Source organism: Eschrichtius robustus, chromosome 2 (assembly GCF_028021215.1).
Source record: "Eschrichtius robustus isolate mEscRob2 chromosome 2, mEscRob2.pri, whole genome shotgun sequence".
NCBI lineage: Eukaryota > Metazoa > Chordata > Mammalia > Artiodactyla > Eschrichtiidae > Eschrichtius > Eschrichtius robustus.
The window spans coordinates 109,513,108-109,532,758 of NC_090825.1; the positions used below are offsets into that span (position 1 = coordinate 109,513,108).

Genomic DNA, 19,651 nt, shown 5'->3' on the forward strand with positions numbered 1-19,651 from the left:
CCTTTAAGAACTTCAGAAGCTCAAAATGTGACATAAAATCAGAATACTGAAAGTGAAAAGATAACGCAGCACTACAGATTGCTTCCCCTACAGAAACAGAAAGCTTTAGCAGTGAAGCCATTTCCTCCCTTTTCATTTAATACACATCTCACTCTTTCCCCCAAACATGCCCCCTCAAAAAAAAAAAAACAAAACAAAACCATTAAGATCACCAGTTATCTCCAACTTGACAACTCCAACTATACTTTTCTGTTTTTGATCTCATAAGACCTGTCAGCAACCAGCATACAAAACAATTTATCACTCCATCATTTTTTAAACACTTCCCTTTCTGAGCTTTCCTAACGCCACACACCACTGGCCTTCCCCCTAACTCTCTGGCCATTATTTCTTTGTAGACTTTCCTCCCCCACATCTGTACATTTTAGATTTCCTCGGGACAAAACCTGTTCTTTCCAATTCTCTACCTATATACACCCTTTTCCTAGATTATCTCACCCATTCCCTTAGTTTTAATATTGACCATTGACCATAAGCCCAAGTTCATTATCTCGAGGCCCAAGCTCTACTGTGAACTCCAGATTTACTTTATTAAACTGACAAATAAATATCTCATTAGCAATTAACACTAGACCAGATGTCCAAGACAGAACCTCTGACTCTTTCTGCTCTTAAAATTATTTAATATATTCATTCTACAAATATTTACTGAGCACAGGCTCAGGCACTGTGCTGTATACACTGACTCAACAATGTGAACTTGAGGGAGAGAGATGATAAGTTGTAAAAAGACCTATGAAGGATATAAACAGTGTGCTCTGACAGAGAATAGGGGAGACAGCTGCTACTTTTGATGAGGTGTTCAAGATAGGCCTCCACAGTATCATAGTCTCTCCTTCAAAAACAGCGTCTACCTAGCTGCTCCAGACGGAAACCTACGCATTTGTTCCCCACAAACAACCCATCATGTGGCTTACAAGGTTCTAACTCCAAAATACACCTTGAAGTTGAAGAGGGCTCTCAAGCAAGCAAAGAATAGAGGTGTGGACAAGTAATGACAGCTGTGATAGATGTCACAGAAGGAAATACAGAAACCTATGGAAGAAAATTACAGTGAAACCAAACTCAGGGAGATATCAGAAATGGCTTCCTGGAGAAAGAATAATTAGGATAAGCCCAGACGATTACTACAAAAAGCTGAACAAAAAGGTATATAAAACTATGCCAAAAACAAAGAACAGCACAGCATGGCACATCCCAAAACCTAAAACAAATCCAAGGTGATAAAATCATAGAAAAGGGAGGGGATTAGATTAAGACAAGGCCAGAAGAAAGCAACAAGTTATCAAAGATTAATGAGATCAGATCATGTCAAAGGGCACAGAAGTCAACTTGAAAAGTCTTCCACTGGCTAAATATGGGACAATTTGACTGTAATAGATTAAAACACATTAAAATCCAAGAGGTGATGGCAATACTAAAAAATGATAATTAAAATGAAAACCTTCACTGAACTCATCATAAATTATTCTGAAAAGTGATAAACTTGGATGCTGACTTTCCTGTAGCAAATAACCAAATAAGTAGTAAGAGAAAGTTCTTCCAGGAAATAAATGCAGAAAGAATTAAAGAATCAGAATATTACCATTTGCATCCCCTAACAAGATAATGGATTCAGGCAATAATCAACAAAAAACGCTAAAACCATTAGTGAAGGGTGAACTTTATAATGGAAGAATAAAGCTGATACCACCTGAAACCACTAATCAATCTTAGCAGCACTAAAAAATGGGACAACCAGACATTACGTATGGATACGAAGTATACTGCAAAATCTGTGGAATATTTTAATTAAAAAAAAAACTGAACCTGAATCTAGTAAAGTATCTAACCACCAGTTTTCAGGAAAGAGAGAATAAGTTATAGCAGTGGTTCTCAAACTTGAGCATTCAGAATCACCTGGAGGGTCTTGTTAAAACAGAGATTGCTGGGAACCAGTGAATTAAAGGAAACCATTAGAGAGCAAACAGGCAAATAGACAATGTGGGAAATTTCATAGGAAAAATGACCCAGTTTAAAAACAACAAATGCTATTTTTAAAAGGGAGCAGGAGAGGCCGTTGTAGAATAAAAATTACTTAAGACACATAACGGCAAATTCAATATGCAGACTGATTCAAACAAACCTACTGTAAAAAGACATCCTGAGACAACTGAGAAAATTTGAATATAGACTAGTAAATAATAGATATATTAACTAATTATATATATATATATATATATATATATTTTGGCTGCATTGGGTCTTCGTTGCTACACACAGGCTTTCTCTAGTTGCAGCAAGCAGGGGCTACTCTTTGTTGTGGTGCGCTGGCTTCTCATTGCAGTGGCTTCTCTTGTTGCAGAGCACAGGCTCCAGGCACGTGGGTTTCAGTAGTTGTGGTACGCGGGCTCAGTAGTTGTGACTCGCAGGCTCTAGAGCGCAGGCTCAGTAGTTGTGACTCGCGGGCTCTAGAGCACAGGCTCAGTAGTTGTGGCACACGGGCTTAGTTGCTCCGCGGCACGTGGGATCTTCCCGGACCAGGGATCGAACCCGTGTCCCCTGCATTGGCAGGCGGATTTTTAACCACTGTGCCACCAGGGAAGTCCCTAGATACATAATATTAATAGATAATATAAGAGATAATAATAGATTAATGGCTATGTTAAAAAATGACCTTATTAAAAAAAATTAAAAGGTCAAGACTAGAGACTTCACAGAAGCTACACCACCACAGGCTATGTTAAGGAGTTTGGTCCTAAACTGAATGGTTTTATACATAAGCATGAGATCATCACAGTAACAACAACTTCTGGTTGTGAAAGCCATGCACTATAAAGCACTGCATTAACTGCTCAACATGACTTATCTCTTTGAATCCTTAAAATACCTCTGCGTTGTGGAGATTTTAAATTCTATACCATTTTGCCTGCTGATCATGATCAGAATTAGCATTTTAAAAAAGGATTTTAAAATCATTTTAGAAAAAGGATGAAGTGTTGAGAATAGTTTGGAGAAAGGCAAGAGTGATGACAGAAAGACTAGTTAAGAGGTTGTTAACTGATACAAAAAGAGCAAACGTTCATGTATTAGGAATAAAATAAAAAGACAGAAATTGTTTTTTGAACAAAACATGAATTATGTCCTACAGACATATAACTCTAAAACAATCTTCTTCGTCAAATTAGGCTTCTTTCAAGAACTTTTTTTTTGAGACTTAGTTTATTTATTAACACAATGCAGTTTAGTGTTACCTTCACTAATATACCTCATGATAACCTTGCACAGTTGCCATTATTAACATCATTTTTAGATGAAGAGAATTTTATTTTTAAAGCAATCATTGTATATGCACTGCAGTTATTAGACTTACACTTAATTCTTACTTCCCCTGGAAAAGTGGCCTGATGGAGAAAACATAAAGCAGTATCTTCCCCGTCTTTCCCAAATTCTTTAAAAGATTAAAACAAATTACTGTTTTAGTTCTATATATGATTAAAATAATATTCTCCCTGTGATACCCTACACACTCACCTCCAGCTCAAGAAGCTTAGATAGTACAAAGCACCAGAAACCTATACGGTAAGGGACTTCAGACTGAATGGAAGGGGGTAATCCCTGACCATCTTTTTCAGTGGAGTAACCATGAAAAACAATATTGAAAAGCTCCTAAGGCTTCTCTATTTCAGGTCTTTCCTACCCAAGAGCCCTATTATGGCTTATGACTACTGGGCCTCGTATATTGTTTACTCTAGGAACTGACTCTTACAAGCTGAGCTATAGTTAGTTGCCAACGGCTGTGTCCAAGCCTTATTTAACAACTTACACTGACTAAAACAAAACAAAACCAAAAAAGTATTCTAGGAAGGAAACCATGGTATACTGGAATAAAAACTAAATTTTAGGGCTTCCCTGGTGGTGCAGTGGTCGAGAGTCTGCCTGCTAATGCGGGGGACGCGGGTTCGTGCCCTGGTCTGGGAGGATCCCACGTGCCGCGGAGCAACTGGGCCCGTGAGCCACAACTACTGAGCCTGCGCGTCTGGAGCCTGTGCTCCGCAACAAGAGAGGCCGCGACGGTGAGAGGCCCGCGCACCGCGATGAAGAGTGGCCCCCGCTTGCCGCAACTAGAGAAAGCCCTAGCACAGAAACGAAGACCCAACATAGCAATCAATCAATCAATAAATCTTTAAAAAAAAAAAAAAAAAATTGCTATACAGAACATCTTTAAAAAGAAAAAAAAAAAAAACTAAATTTTAGTCTACTCAAAAACATGAGTTACATAAAAAGATGCTAAACACCGTTTATTATTTGGGAAATGCAAATTAAAACCACACAAGATACCACTATACCCATTAGTATGGGAAAAGAATCTAAAAAAGAGTGGATATATGTATTAATATATGTATAACAGATTCACTTTGCTGTACACCTGAAACTAACACAACATTGTAAATCAACTATACTTCAATAAAAATTTTTTTAAATAAATAAATGAAGATAAAAATAAATTTTTAAAGAGACTCCAATATGGTTAACATAGTATATTTTATGTTAGGTGTTTTTTACAATACAAAAAAAAATTTTAATTTAAAAAATCAGACTAACAATATCTGGATTTGGAGAGAATCTGGAGCAACTGTAACTTCATACACTACTAGTGGGAATACAAATGGTACAACTACTTTAGAAAAGTTTGGCAATTTTTTTAAAAAGTTAAGCATACACTTAGCATATGACCCAGCAATCCCACTCCAAGAGAAATGAAAATGTATTTCCGCATAAAGATTTGCTCACAAATGTTCACAGCAGCATTGTTATTACAGCCCAAATCTGAAAACAACCCAAAAGTCTGCCAACCAGTGAATGGATAAACTGTGGTATACCCATACAATGGAACACTATTCAGCAAAAAAATGGAACGAACTACAGATAAATGTAACAACATGGATGAATCTCAAAATCATCACTCTGAGTTAAAATAGCCAGACACAAAAGACTATAAACAGTATGATTACATTTATATGAAATTCTAGAAAAGTCAAAGCTTCTGTCATTAGACAAAAGCAAATCAGTGATTGCCCTGGGTGAGAAGGCATTAAGAAATGATAGCAAAGGGGCATGAGGGAATTTTTTGGATGATGGAGTGTTCTAAAACTTCACTGGGGTGGTGGGTACACAACTGTATACATGTAACAAAATTCATATAACTATAGACTTCAAATGGCTCAATTTTATTGTATGTAAATTATAGCTCAATGAAGGTGTTAAAAAAAAAAGATTGGGTTGATTAAATTTGCAAGTTACTAAATGTGTGACATTACCCAGTTTTCATTTCCTCACATGTACACTTCTATGCATTTTTCCATATTGTACTGCAGTTATTGTGCTTACACATAATTCTTACACATAAAAAGAATCATGTAGTTATCTATACTGCTACTTGCCCTATCTCACAAGGTTGTTGTGAAACATCACATGAGATAACTGATGAGAAAGTATTTGGCAACTCTAAAGTAGTATTACACAAACATACAGTAGAGTTTACATTTTAAAAAAATAAACTTTTTTTCACAAGAATAACTTGAGATGCTTGGAAACTTGGGTACCCCAAAGTAAATCTTTACCCAGAAATAGAAAACCTATTCAAATGTCACCTTTTTAATATCCCTCCTGAACTTGCTTTCTACTAACCCTTGATTTACTGGATGGCTCAATGTAGTACTATCTAGACTGCACTTTCATTTTTCAAAAGAAAAACACTAAAGAAATCTTTAAAGTCATTAGATAAGCATGGCAAGACATTTATTTCCCAGTAGTAAAGACCAAAAGCTAGATAACTTTTACTAAGTACTGTTCCAAGATGTTCACCACTGAGAATTTTCTTCCTCTAAAAGTCAAATTTCTTTCCATTTAGTACTTCAATTCCACAAGTTACTGAATGTTTACTAATGGGACCTGCATTAGCGAGACAGAGTGAATAATTTTAAGATTATCAAAACCTTTTCAACCAGTGTGGTACACTCATTTCAGACTCTGGCTATTGCAAAATTTAACAGATACTCATCTCTTCCTACTACTACTGTACAACTGGGCTCTACGCTATCCTACCAGGTTTGAGTGATATTTGACATTTAGCCTAGTTACATTTACAAGTTTCCACACGGCAACAAGTATGAAGGCTGTTTGAAAGACATAATCCCTTCTTCAAATGCAGTTTCGAAACTAAATTTTACCTAGAATTCAGGTTTATATTCTATTGTCTTACAATTTTTAAGTTTTTCTATCAGCAACAGGTACTGTAACCAAAAATTAACAAAGCCTGTAATACCACAAAATATGTTGCTATCGTTCTCAATTTTTAAAAACTCGTTTTTAGTAACAGTTCCAAGGGGATGGTCAATTCTACGACCATGCTTCATTTGATTCAGCGCAGCTTCATTCTGGTCAGTAATAACCACAACCTCTTAGGTTTCACATTTCTCCTTCGGCAACATTAAGGCCACTGGGTCCGGTATCTGCACACCTCCAATTTAGGTTTACAAAAAACCTGAAAGAACAGCAGCTTGCCTACACGCTCCTCCAGCGTTCTCTACTCCGAAGGTTGGCCAAAACGTGCGGCTCTCTCCACAACAGCAACCAAGTTGGAATGGAGCACCCAGAGGACGACTGGCCGCGGGGAGGAGGGGAGAACTTTTCGGCCCGGAGGACGGCGGTAGAGGTCCAATCCAGCCCGCGCCCAACTCTACGCGTCGCCAGGAAGGCGTGTGGACCCTAAGCTCAGGCCGCGATGCTGGGTCCGGAGGGGCAGAGCAGCGCGTGGCTGCCGAGCAGGACGTAAACAAACAGACCCGGACTAGGGGGAAGGGGCAACTGTGGGAGATGGGGGTGGGCGAGAGAGGACCTCGCTCGAACCCTCCAGCGCAGGTCTGCAGCTGCCCGGCCCCTCCCGACCGCGGCCCTGATCCCTGTCCCGGGGCGACGCTGCTGCTCAAGCGTAAGCACCGAAAGCCCCAGCGCCTCTGGAAGCCGAAGCCCACTAGGCCATCGGCTCCGCGCCCCTCGCCGCTCGCCCCTACCCCTGCAGCGACCTACCTGAACGCGCAATCCGGGTCCCTCGCGTCCCGACCGGGCGCGCCCAGACCGCTCCTCTTGCTGAAGAGCTTCTGGAACAGCGTAGGGGCCATGATGGCCACGGCCAGGCCGGGGTCGCTCCACAGGGCACTCGCCAGGCCCCCGCTCCTAGAGCTGCCCCGCCACCCCCATAGGCGCCTCAGTCATATGACAGAAATTAGTCACTTCAAACGGCCACGGCGCGCGGGGCGGGGCGCGAGGCAAGGCCGGCGTCCATTGGCTGGCGGTGAGCCGCATCACGTGGCGGCGCGCGGAGCAGGGTGCAAGGCGGGGCCGTGGGGCGGAGCTGGCGCCCATAGGCTGGCCAGTGGATGTCCTCACGTGGCAGCTCACGGGGCGGGGCATGAGCGGAGGGGAGGGGCGGGAAACTGGGGTGGCTGGGGACCTGAAGGAGGAATGTGCTCCGGTCCCGGTCCTTCTCCGTGACGCTGTTAGTTGCTACCTGAGGTTACAGCAGGGTGCTGTGGGGACGACGCCAGGGACTTTGGAGTGTAGAAGCCTTCCGCTTCCCGCACCCACGACAAAGAGAGAAGTTCAGGGCCCCACTAGCAATCGCCCCTCCCCCGCCGTCCCCCCCTCAGTCTCTGCGGCTTCGCGCCCCCGTCCGCGCCTGGCGGAGTCCGGCGGCCCCCGGAGCAGACCAGGTGCGCGAGCATACCCGTGGGGCCGCGGCACGGGCTGGACTTTAAGCCCCGGACCACAGGCCCGCCCACGCTGGGCCGCGAGAGGTTTGGGCTCAGAGCTTGACTGAGCGGGGCTGGCTCACGGGTCTGGTGGAGGACCTACCAAGACACTCCCCGCAGCCATGCCTCCCGGCAGAGACGGCCTCGTCCAGGCACTGCGGGCAGTGGCCCTCGGTGTTTCCCACTTGCGCCTCGAACCCTGACACACCGGGAATTAGCCCCTTGGAAGAGCTAGCCATAGGAGGCTCAGGATTTACACTCAATGTCTAGGTATGGAGAGAGGAACTGTGGAATTGTGAACAAATGAGTTTAATAGGCGGAAAACCCTTTCCAAAGAAAAACATTGCTCATAAATGACCGTACAGTCTACTTAAACCCAGGGAACCAAAATTTATCAGGGTTTGGATCAAATTGGTCTTACAGATCTTCAGTTCCCCTACTCATTCACCTACTGCCCCTCCAGCAGGAGGAATTTTGTACCATGGGACGCAATTCTCTGACAGATATGAATGTCTGGAAATCACTGGTATGTGGTTTGGAAGGTTAGATGAAAATACTTTTTTGAGCATTTCACTTAATAAGGCATACAAATCAAATTGTCTCTAAGTGGCTACCAGCTCCCACTGATTTGCAGCTAGAGTTTACGCTATAAAATAAGTGGTCTTATATAGAAAAAAGAAAAGTAATAGGCAGAGTATATATCTCGGAGAATTTCAGTGGTCATGTAACAACGTGTTGTTGAGTTTCAATGTTACAAGAATTTTTAAAGCACTATTTATAGGTGATTAAGAATTTATTCCTTCCACAATGTTTAAGTGTCCCTGATCTAGGCACTGGGGATCCAAAACAAAAAAGGGCTAACTTTTTATATGAGGAAACAGTAAATATGTTTAAAAAAAGGTAATTTGAAACTACCAGTGTTGTGAATGAGAAACAATGAAATGAGTGGGGGAGGTCTCTCTGAGGAGGTGACATTTGAGGTGCTCAGGTTAAGTAAGTCATTCAGAGTTGCTCCGTACATTGCCCAAGCTCCAGAATTACTGAGCAATACAAGGTCAAAATAGCAAGACTGTATCCCCTATAAACTTAAGATAATTCTCTGGCGCCAAACGCTGAAAGATTTCTAATGAGGCAATATAGCTATGTATATTTTTCTCACAAAATATGAATGCAGAATGGAATTTTGTAAACAAAAAATGAAGTCTGAAATTTCTTAAAGTGAGAAAACGCACATCCTATAAGTCAATTAATGAAGCGACCATTTGGGGAAGTTTTGTTTTGACACTAGCAAGTACCACTAAATGAGTGCAAGTGGAAACGGGCTCAAGCCTGTCTATATTGGACCAAAGACACAAGGAGGAATCATGGCCGCTCCATGGCTGGCACAGAGAAGAGTAGTTCCAGGTCCCCTCAGAATGAAGTTTCTAAATACAGTAATCTTGAGTGCTTTCATCTTGGCAAAAAGTTACTTCATGGATAATTATAGATATTAATAGTAAGGGAAAGAACATTAGGACTTGCATAAGAGATACTTTGTATTAGTGTTCTCTAATCATGTAAAGGTTTCATTTCTGTGGTCTCATTTTATCTTATACTTGAAAGGTACACAAAAAAACAAAATGTACTTGCTATCATTCATCACATTTCCTTTATGTTGTTGTGTAATACTCAAATTATAGACTCAGCACTGAAATGATACAAGTTTGTCATAAAAGAGGACATATAACTATACCTAATTATGCAGATTAAAATGAAAGTATTTTCAAGTTCAATACAGTGTATATTATCTTTTTTTCCCCTTTTACTTAACACTACCTCTTCCCACAAAGAAGCTGAGGTGTCTTAAAGTAGCCTCTTTAAGTTTAGGAGCAAGGAGGAAATGTGAGAAAGAAAATAATTATTCATTAATGTTATATGAATGTGGAACTGTTGGGTTAGAAAATTAGACATAAGGCCTACACTTTCACTCAGGAGTAGAAGATTCAGCCTCCCCACAAACCCCAACAGCCTTTGGGGCTCTGTCCAACTGATTCCAATAACATAGAAGACAGAGGCACTTCTCACTACAGCCATTTTCCAGTTATCAAATATAGCAAAAGGTGGCAATAAAACTGGAATCTTGCTCCCTTAACCACCATGCTAGTAAGCACAACCTCAATTGTGCTAAATTTTCCTGAAACAAATTAAATTTTCATTGATAACATCTCAGAACAAGATAGTCAGAATCAAGATGATAAAGTAAAACTTCCTGAATGGCACTTAGATGGACTCATGACGGTACCTCAGTTTTAAAAACTCTTAAGCCAACCGATGATTTACCGCTATATAATAAGGGAATGGCAGTGGTTTGAGGCAACAGAAAATAAACAATCATTTATTCAACAAATATTTCTTGAGTCCCTCAAAGGTCTCAGACTCTGTTCTGGTAGTCTATTCCTACTCTCAGAAACTTAGTTCTTAGTGGGAAGAGGCAAAGTAAACAAGATGTTTGCAAGTAGTCCTAAAAGCTAGGAAAGAAAGAGTTAATAGTACAACTGGTGGGGCCAAATTTAGATAGAGTGGTCAGGAAAGTCCTCTCCAAAGATGCGGGATTTGAACTGAGGTCTAAAGAATGAAAAGGAACCCGTGACGGGAAGATGATGGTAAAGAACATTCTAGCAGAGAGAAGAAAAAGTACAAAGACTGAGGCAGGAATGGGTTTCTCCTGTTTGAAGAAGAAAAAGGAGGCCAAAACAGCTGAACACACTGTGGGAGGGGGAAGATGTTTGAGATGTGGCTAGAAAGGTACAAGGAGCCAGATTATGTAGAACCTTGTAAATCATGGGAAGGAGGTTACATTGTGATGGGAACTATTGTAGGAGTTTAAAACAGGAGAGGGACATGATAGAATTTATGATTTTAGAAGATCGGTTGCTCTGTGGAGAAGGGATTATAAAAGAAAAAGAATGGAAGGAGAGAAACCATATAGGAGTCTACCATGTATTTTAGGCAAGAGCTGATGTTGGCTAACTATTTTGAAGATAGAACTAACACGATTTGTAGTAGGAGTGAAAGAAAGGAAAACTAAGGATTGACTCCTACATTTTTGCCTTGAGCAACCAAATGGAAGTCATTTCCTGATGGAAAGACCAGGGAAAGCACAGGTTTGAAGAGGAAAATCAAGCATGTTAAGTTTGGATATATTAAGTTTGAATTGGCTATTAGATATCCACGTGGAGATTCTGAGTAGAATATATGAGGAGAAGCCAGGGTTGAAGAGAAATTCAGTAGGCATCAGCTAACACACAGAATTTAAAATAATAGAATGAGTGAGTTTACCTAGAAAGAATGTGTATGGGACTTCCCTGGAGGCGCAGTGGTTAAGAATCTGCCTGCCACTGCAGGGGACACGGGTTTGAGCCCTGGTCCGGGAAGATCCCACATGCCGCAGAGCAACTAAGCCCGTGCGCCACAACTACTGAGCCTGTGCTCTAGAGCCTGCAAGCCACAACTACTGAGCCCATGTGCCACAACTACTGAAGCCACTGTGCCTAGAGCCCATGCTCTGCAGCAAGAGAAGCCACTGCAATGAGAAGCCCACGCACCGCAACGAAGAGTAGCCCCCGCTCTCCGCAACTAGAGAAAGCCCGCGCACAGCAATGAAGACCCAACGCAGCCAAAAATAATTAATTTTTTAAAAAAATTTTTTAAATGAAAGAATGTGTATAATACAGAAGAGAGTCCAGCACTAATATTCAAAGAAGGCAACACTTACAAGTCTTGAAGAGAAGGATCCAGGAAAGAAGGATGAGCATGAGCAGTAGTAGCAAGACAAGAGAAGAAAATAACCCAAAAAGGAGGAAGGGGTCAACTGTGTTGAATGTTACTGAAAATCTAAGTGTCCATTAGATTTGTCAACATGGACATCTTGACAAGAACAGTTTCAATGGAAGGGTGAGCAAAAGCCTGAATGGAGTGGATTAAAAAAGAAAGAGTAGGGAGGGAGTGGTAAAGCAAGTATAGACAACTACTCCGTTTTGCTGAGATAAGGAGCAGAAAAATGAGGATTGAGAGGAGACGGGAGGAGGGAAAATTGTCCTCTCCCCCCCCTTTTTTTTTTTGAGATGGAAGATATTAGAGAATTTCATATGCTAAGAGAAATAATCTAATAGAGATGCTGAAATCAAATACCTGCTATGTTCCAGAATGCAATAACGTACAAGACAGGTACAGCCCTCGCCCTTAAGAAACCAACAAGTAAACAAGTTATTACAGATTGTGATAAGTGCTTTTAAAGAATCAAACTTTTATCTTCAGTATAAAATTGGCTTGAAATCCTCATCTTGAATTCTATTAGAAGTATGCAAGAATAATGGCACACTTCTATGACAAACATTCTTTCAACAAATATTTTTCAAACACTTAATATGTTTACTATGTGTCTGGGAACTGTGCTAGAACCTGGAAATACAATGATGGACAAGATGTAGTTCCTGCACTCAAGGACCTTACAGCCTAGAGAGAAAAAACAATTTGACAGGGAATTACATGGTGTTACATTATGATAAATGCTATGATGTGGCAAGTACAGGATGCCAGGGGAAAACAAGGAAAAGCAACTAACCTTTGGGGGAATTACGGGGAGTTTTCTGAAGGGTGAAATAAATAGGAATTAAAATGGGATATGCTAAAGAAAAGAGGATGTGGGCATAGAAAGTGTGTTTCAGGCAGATGGAGCAGCACATTCCATCTGCCTGATGGAGGCAAAAGAGAATATAAAAATTCAGTGACCTACAATATAATCTAATGGTAAAATTGAACTGGATTAAGAAAACTATGTAAGGGACTTCCCTGGTGGTCCAGTGGTAAAGAATCCGCCTTACAATGCAGGGGATGCGGGTTTGATCCCTGGTCAGGGAACTAAGATTCCACATGCTGTGGGGCAACCAAGCCTGCACACCACAACTACTGAGCTTGCGCGCCTCAACTAGAGAGCTTGCGTGCCTCAAACTACAGAGCCCACGCGCTCTGGAGCCTGCACACCACAACTACAGAGAGAAAACCCCCACGCCACAACTGGAGAGAAGCCTGTGCACCACAACGAAGAGCCCACATGCTGCAACTAAGACCCAATGCAGCCAAAAATAAATAAATAATAAAATAAATCTTTAAAAAAAAAAAGAAAACTGTAAAAATCACTTAAAAGATAAGACTTTATCCAGAGGATATGGGGAGCTATTGAGGGATTTTAAGCAGGAAACATGATCAGATGAGCATTTTAGAAAGCTCTCTGGATATATTGTGGAAAGCTGACTATAAGGTACAAGAATAATGATTGAGAAACTAGTGAAGAGGCTTTCATTCTAAGCCAGGCAAGAAAGTACTGACATGAACTCAGAGAATAGCCATGGGAATGGAGGGGTATGGAAAATACTGAGGGCTTTTAGGATTCAAAATCAACAGGACTTCATGACTGACTGACTGTGGGAAAGTAAGAGAAAGAGAGGAGTCATGGGTGACAGCAAATTTCTGGCTCAGGTAACTTGGCTAGATGAAGATATATAACACTGAAACAGATGATAGGAGAAAGAACTGCTTCAAGGGGGAGGTAAGTTGAGTCTGGGATATGTTGAATATGAGATACCATGAGAATCCCTGTAGTGATGACAAGTAAGCATTTGGCTACACAGACTTAGAACTCTAGAAAGGTCTTGTGTGAGTCCATCAATCAGGATGTTCTGTGTTGCACATGATAGAAAACCCAAATTAAACTAGCCTAAGCAAAAAAAAAAAAAAAAAAATTGATTGGCTCGCATAAGTGGAGCTCAAGTAGAGCGCAGTTCAGGTACAGCTGCATCCAGAGACTGCAACAATGATATCAAGAATCCAGTTTCTCTATCCCAGCTCTAATTTCTCTGTATGAACTCCATTCCCAGGCAGGGCCTCCATTTGTGGACACAAGATGGCTGCCAGAAGCTCTCCTTTCAGGTAAAATCCTTTCAGATAAAAATCCAAGAGGAAAAGTAAAATGTCTGTATCCCAGCATTCCCAGAAAAAGCTCTGAGATTTAATCCAATAGATTATTTTAGGCCTTGCACCCATTCCTGAACCAGTCACCATGCCTGAGTTAGGAGGGCCATGTTAATTGACTTAAACCATTAAAGGCCCACCCCTGGAACTAAGGGTGGGATCAATCCCACCTAAACCATGTAACCTGGAAACCCAAAATCCAATTACAATGGAGGTAGAGGGGAACAGAAATACAGTGATGAACAAGATGTAGTTCCTGCACTCAAGAAGCTTACAATCTAAGGGAGAAAAAGTAGAATTTGAAAGGCAATTACAGTACATTGTGATAAATGCTATGACGTGGGCAAGTACAGGATGCTGTGGGAATACAAGGAAAGACAGCAAACCTTCTGGGGGACAGATACAGGGCCAGTCACCACACATCTCCACTACCAATATCTATGGCAGTTACTGACAAAGATTTGGGGTCAACTGAACAGAGATGATAACTGATGGCAGTGGTAGATGACATCACCCAGGGAGACTGTGTAATATAAGAAGAAGCCCTAGAATAGAACCCAAAGAAACAACAAAATTTAAAGACTATACAGAGGAAAATGAGCCTTCAGGAGAAATGGAAGAGGAAGAGCTATAGATGAGATGAAAGACTGGAGAATAATGTTTCAGAGAGGTCATTCCTTACTGGATGCTTTCAAGAGGAGAGTAATAGTCTACAACATCATTAGCTGGGAAAGGTTGGGTAAGACAAGAACTGAAAAATACTCCTTAGATTAGCATCAAAGTAGTTGCTTGTAGCCTTGAAGGGACCAGTGTCAGTGAAGGATCAGAGCTGAAACCAGACTTTATGTGTGTTGGGGCAGGGGAAGGAAGAGGAGAAAGGGCTGAGTAGTGAGGGAGTCAGTGAGAAAGCAGAAAGCACTCTTTTTAGGAAGCGTGGATGTAAACAGGTAAAGAATTATTGGGTAGGTAGAAGAACATATGGAATCAAGGGAGTATTTAAGATATAAGATTATTCAACATTTTAAAATGCAGGTTAGAAAGCAACAGTAGAGCAGGAGAGGTTGAAGATAACATCTGTCTGGAAAGTCTGGGCACCACACCCTTCATATAAACACATATGCTGTATACACAATATGAGATAAAGAGGCTATTCATAACCGAACAAATCATGATGAATTACACCTGGGAAAAGTGAAAAAAAACTCCAGTTAAAATTTTTTAAATGGAAACGGCATCATGCCTGGCCTGTCGTGAATTTTTAACTGGATTTTCACACTTATGACCTGAGATTTTTTTTCACGAAGTGTAATTTGAAAATATAATTTTAAGTGCTTAAAAATGAAATGTAATTAGTTATATGCTAAAGTAAAGGGATCCAGTCCCATTAACTTTTTAAAAATCACAGACCACTTTGAAAATATGATGAAAACTATGGAGACCCTCTCCCCAGAAAGAGATGGTCCTTTCTGATGGTCTTCCAGGCAGGTTCACTGAAAGACGTCTGAGGCCTACCCACCAATGTAAAGTTAAGAGTATAACCTTCTTCTAGGATTTGCCAACAGGAATCCTCTTGGAACTTCTAACGTCCACCAGACAGCAAGCAGGCTTATTCTACTTTCCTTCCTCTTAATCATAATCGAAGTTATGTCCTCTACCACTAAGCCTTGAACTCCAGTTGCAACTCCTTCCTCCCTCCCACCTTTCCCTGTGCTCCAGCTGATAAAAATATGGGACTCACATAGTCCTACTTTCACATCCTGGCTCTCTCGCTTTCTAAATCACATCAGCCTGGCCAAGTATTTATCTTTCTAAGACAGCTATATTTTTCTTATAAGCAATATGGAACTATCAAATGTTATTTCCTCCAGCCCCACTAGGCCCAGTCTAAGAATCAGGTATCATTTTTTCTCACAAGAACCTACCACCTGTTTAGAAACTATCAAATACTTCGTTCTCATTCTCACTCCTCCCCCTTGGATTATAAACTCCTTGAAGGCAGGTAATAGGCCTTCTATTCCATTTCTTCTTCCCCCACTGCTTATCACACTTCTGCTTTAAAACTACCACAGGAGTTGCTGACTTAGCTGAGTACTGATTTAGAATTCAGGTCTAAATTTGGTTCTAACATCCATCATTAATGATCTCTTCTACATTTCCTAACAACTTTCCCATATTTCACCTCTAGATTAAAATGTGGAACTGAAATCACAAATAGTTTTGTTAGTGGCTTAAGACCTTGTCAAATCGTTTACAAGAATATTTTCATGGGTCTCCTATTTAAAAATGAGTACTATATGGGTTATGTAACCTCAGTTAATTCTTCAATTTTACAATTTTCTTTCATATTGAAGGAGCTTTGAAAATTTGCCTCATTTACTTTTATGTCTAATAACATTAGTAAAACCAACAGAGTTAAAATCTCACCGTTATACACTGTGTTCACTGACAACAGGATTGTTCCTTTTTAGGAAGGGCATTTCCAAGATGCCACAATAAGCTATATTACCCCCCCCCCAAAAAAAAATCCTACAGATAGGTAGTATTAGCTAAAGAAGGTTGTTTGGGGATGAGGTAATGTATTAAATACTTAGTGTGTGATTGAGTGTACGTATTATACATTCCCTGCTTCAGCAAACCTTAAGTATAGAGTTTCTTTCAGTCAGACCTGGAATTAGGTCTCTCACTCATGTGGTTTCAATTAAGTTCTGTTAAAAATAGCTCGTAATATAAGCAACAACAATTTTACTACCTTTAATCCATACAAAGGATAAACTTGGGAAAAAACCATCAAATGAAGTTACCTAGTATCCTGGTGTTGGGTCTTTATAAATAGCTGAAGTCATCTATTTAGTGTACAGTCTTCTAATATAAGCTATTTGTTATTTTATAATACAAATACATATATTTAAGAAGCAGGCAGAAGATTCTTTCTCAGCTCATTAAAAGTAGTTTATAAGACAACAGAATTTCGACATCAGGATATATCACAAATAATCAGAGAATTTTGATTTTTGAATTTCATGTAATTTTAGGCAGACATTCTGCTTCACAGACTTTGACTTCACATTCAAGTCTTCAAAGTAGTGAAAATTCAGCCACAGCTGCTACATCCTGCCACTTGTTTTTATTATAATATCTGGAGAAAAAAATAACAATAGATTATTTCATATGCATCACAAGCAGGTGTTCAATAGTTATTAATAACTAGTCCCTGGGGGAGAGAACGCTTGATGTCCAAGCAACTCTAGTTTCACTCCATCGAGCCTTAGGAAACAAATCCAGAGGTCACTAAAAAAAAAAAAAAAAAATGGAGTAGCTGGCTCACTCCTTCCTGGACATGCTGAAGACGCTTCTCTTCTCTTTGGAGACACAAAGAGACCTGCTCAATAACATTCCAATGGAAAGCCCAGCAAAGACAGCTGTTAGTGGCCATCACAGGTCGCTAACTCCAGCCTTGTAACCTGGTGGAATGGATCCAGTTGTGCTTCTCATCCCAGTCCTCCTCAGCCACCACCTAGTCAGAACCTCCTCACATTTTCCTACCCATCTCTTCTTTTCATTCTCTTATCCTTTGTTGTAGGTGAACCCAGGTTCTTTCCAATACAGGATTCTGGGGCCTTCCCCCCTCCCCCAATATCTTGTACCACAAGATCCAGAGTGGAGTCAGCTTTACCTATTCCCATTGCCACTTTCATACTACGATATACCTCACCCGCTAGCCTAATCAGCCTATATCAATAGGTTCTCAAACTCTGCTGCACCATAGAGTTATCCGAGCTTTTAAAAATCCTGATATCCAGGCTATACTCCATACCAATTAGAACAGAACCTCTGGACAAGGGACTCAAATATCCAGGAAAGTCTGATGTGCGGCTGTTGGAACACCAGAGACCTATATCTTTGGTATTCAAAGTGTGGTCCATGGACCAGTAACTTCAATGTCACCTAGGAATTGATTAGAAATGTAGAATCTTGGGCTCCATTCCAGACCTAATGAATCAAAATCTCCATTTTTAACAAGATCCTCAAGCAGTTCACAAGTAAATTAAAGTTTGGGAAGTTTTGGCTATTCTACCCTCTACTCCTCCTTATTGTTGTCTTCACTGACCTCAGATACTATCTGCTCATTTATTAAAGACTTTGGAAACTGGGCCACAGTCACCTTCTCCATACCAATTTTTGAGTAACTTTCCAAGTGGCAATCAACCCACCCAACTATGTAGTCTCCCCTATCCCTCCTCTGCCTTCATATATACATCCAGGGCCATGCCCTATATTTTCCCCTGACATCACCTAGAGAACATCATTTCTAAAACTTTACAATACTAGAGACCTAGGAGTCATCCTCTAACTGTCCTTCTCTCTCACTACCCTGTACCAGTACCTCAGCAGTCACTAAACCCTGGCAATTATACCAATAAACATTTTTAGGTTACACTGGTTCTCAATCCCCAGAAATCCTGAATCAGACTGCTGAAGCAATGACCCTGGAATTTGCATTATTTATAAATTCCCCATGTGGTATGAGCACCACACTTTATCATATTTCTCTGTGATACTTCTGCCTGCTATTATTATCTAAAAACTCAAACTCTCACTAAAGATATATATGTACCCAGGTAAAGGCTGTTATTCTACTAGCTTAAGATATGAATTTATAACACACCACTTATCATCTCTTCTGGAGATGAAAATAAAAATCTTACTATAAGGATAGCTACAGGTTTTGTCTGATTTTCCAGAATGTACTGTTAGCTTGGAAGTCTTCTCTGACACTTCAAAGTTAAAAGCATCCTCTCCTGGGCATCTAGAGTGCTTTGCTCCACTTCTAACTTATCACCTTATAGAGAAGACTGTGAGGTCTACCTCATCACTAATCTGTGAGCCCCAGAGAGCAAAGGCTATACTCCTATCCCTAGTTAATAATGCAGTGCCTAATGCATGCTTGTTGGCTGAATTAAAGTACCAATAAATTAGACATCCATTGCTGTAACTGTAAGAGGTACAGGAGCAATGATTGTCCAACCCTCTTCTTGGCAAAAAAAAAAAAAAAATTAAGTCTCTGTTTAAATAGAATATAGAAGTCCAATGTGTAAAGCAAAGAGAATCAAAACTGCTCTGTCTGGATGAGCTGAGAAACTCAGAGCCCTATCTACTCTACCCCACATTCCCTATTTGACAGCTACCCAGTCAAACTTAGAACCAGGAAAACTAAGTTCTAGTTCTGATTCTACCAGTAATTAGCTTTGTGAACTTGGGCAAGTCACTTATCAATATGGCCAGGTCATTTTTGTTATATGCAAAATGAGCAAAATAAACTAGATTATTATATGGTTCTCAAATTTTAGTGCTTACTGGGATCACTCTGAAAGCTCATCAAATTGTAGATTCTTGTGCCATATCTCTAGAGATTGTAATTTACCAGGTCTGCAGTGATTCTGGTACAGGTGGTCAGAGAACCACACAATGAGAAACCTTGGACTGGATGTTTTCTAAGGCCTCTTCTATCTGTCTGTCTGTCACCATTCTCAGATCTCTACTTACCCACATCACCTCCTCTACCACATCTCTTTTGGACTCCTCTAGTGGTTTACTTTCACCAATTTTTTTCTTTAATCAGCATAGTGCCAGTTTTTAATAAACAAGCAGCATACTGAACAGGGGTCCTAGACCATCAAAAGTGAGCTTCACTCTGTAGTCCTGATTAGATTACTGCCAAACTAGCTAAACTGTTAAATGCCAGGACTAAAAATAGCCTGCTACATGTTTAAAATAACATGCTCACAGTT

General features: G+C 40.5%; 1 protein-coding gene across 2 annotated transcripts in view; it reads right to left on the bottom strand.

Moving 5' to 3' along the window:
• The window catches only part of FNIP1 (folliculin interacting protein 1), a 127,102-nt gene extending 119,808 nt beyond the window's left edge, over positions 1-7,294 (bottom strand). For both annotated transcript variants that reach the window (XM_068535823.1, XM_068535824.1), the window contains exon 1: positions 7,132-7,294. In XM_068535823.1, coding sequence (XP_068391924.1) covers positions 7,132-7,223 — 92 coding nt within the window. In that variant the 5' untranslated portion in view covers positions 7,224-7,294. The remainder of the gene's footprint in view (positions 1-7,131) is intronic.
• Positions 7,295-19,651: the final 12,357 nt, after the last annotated feature.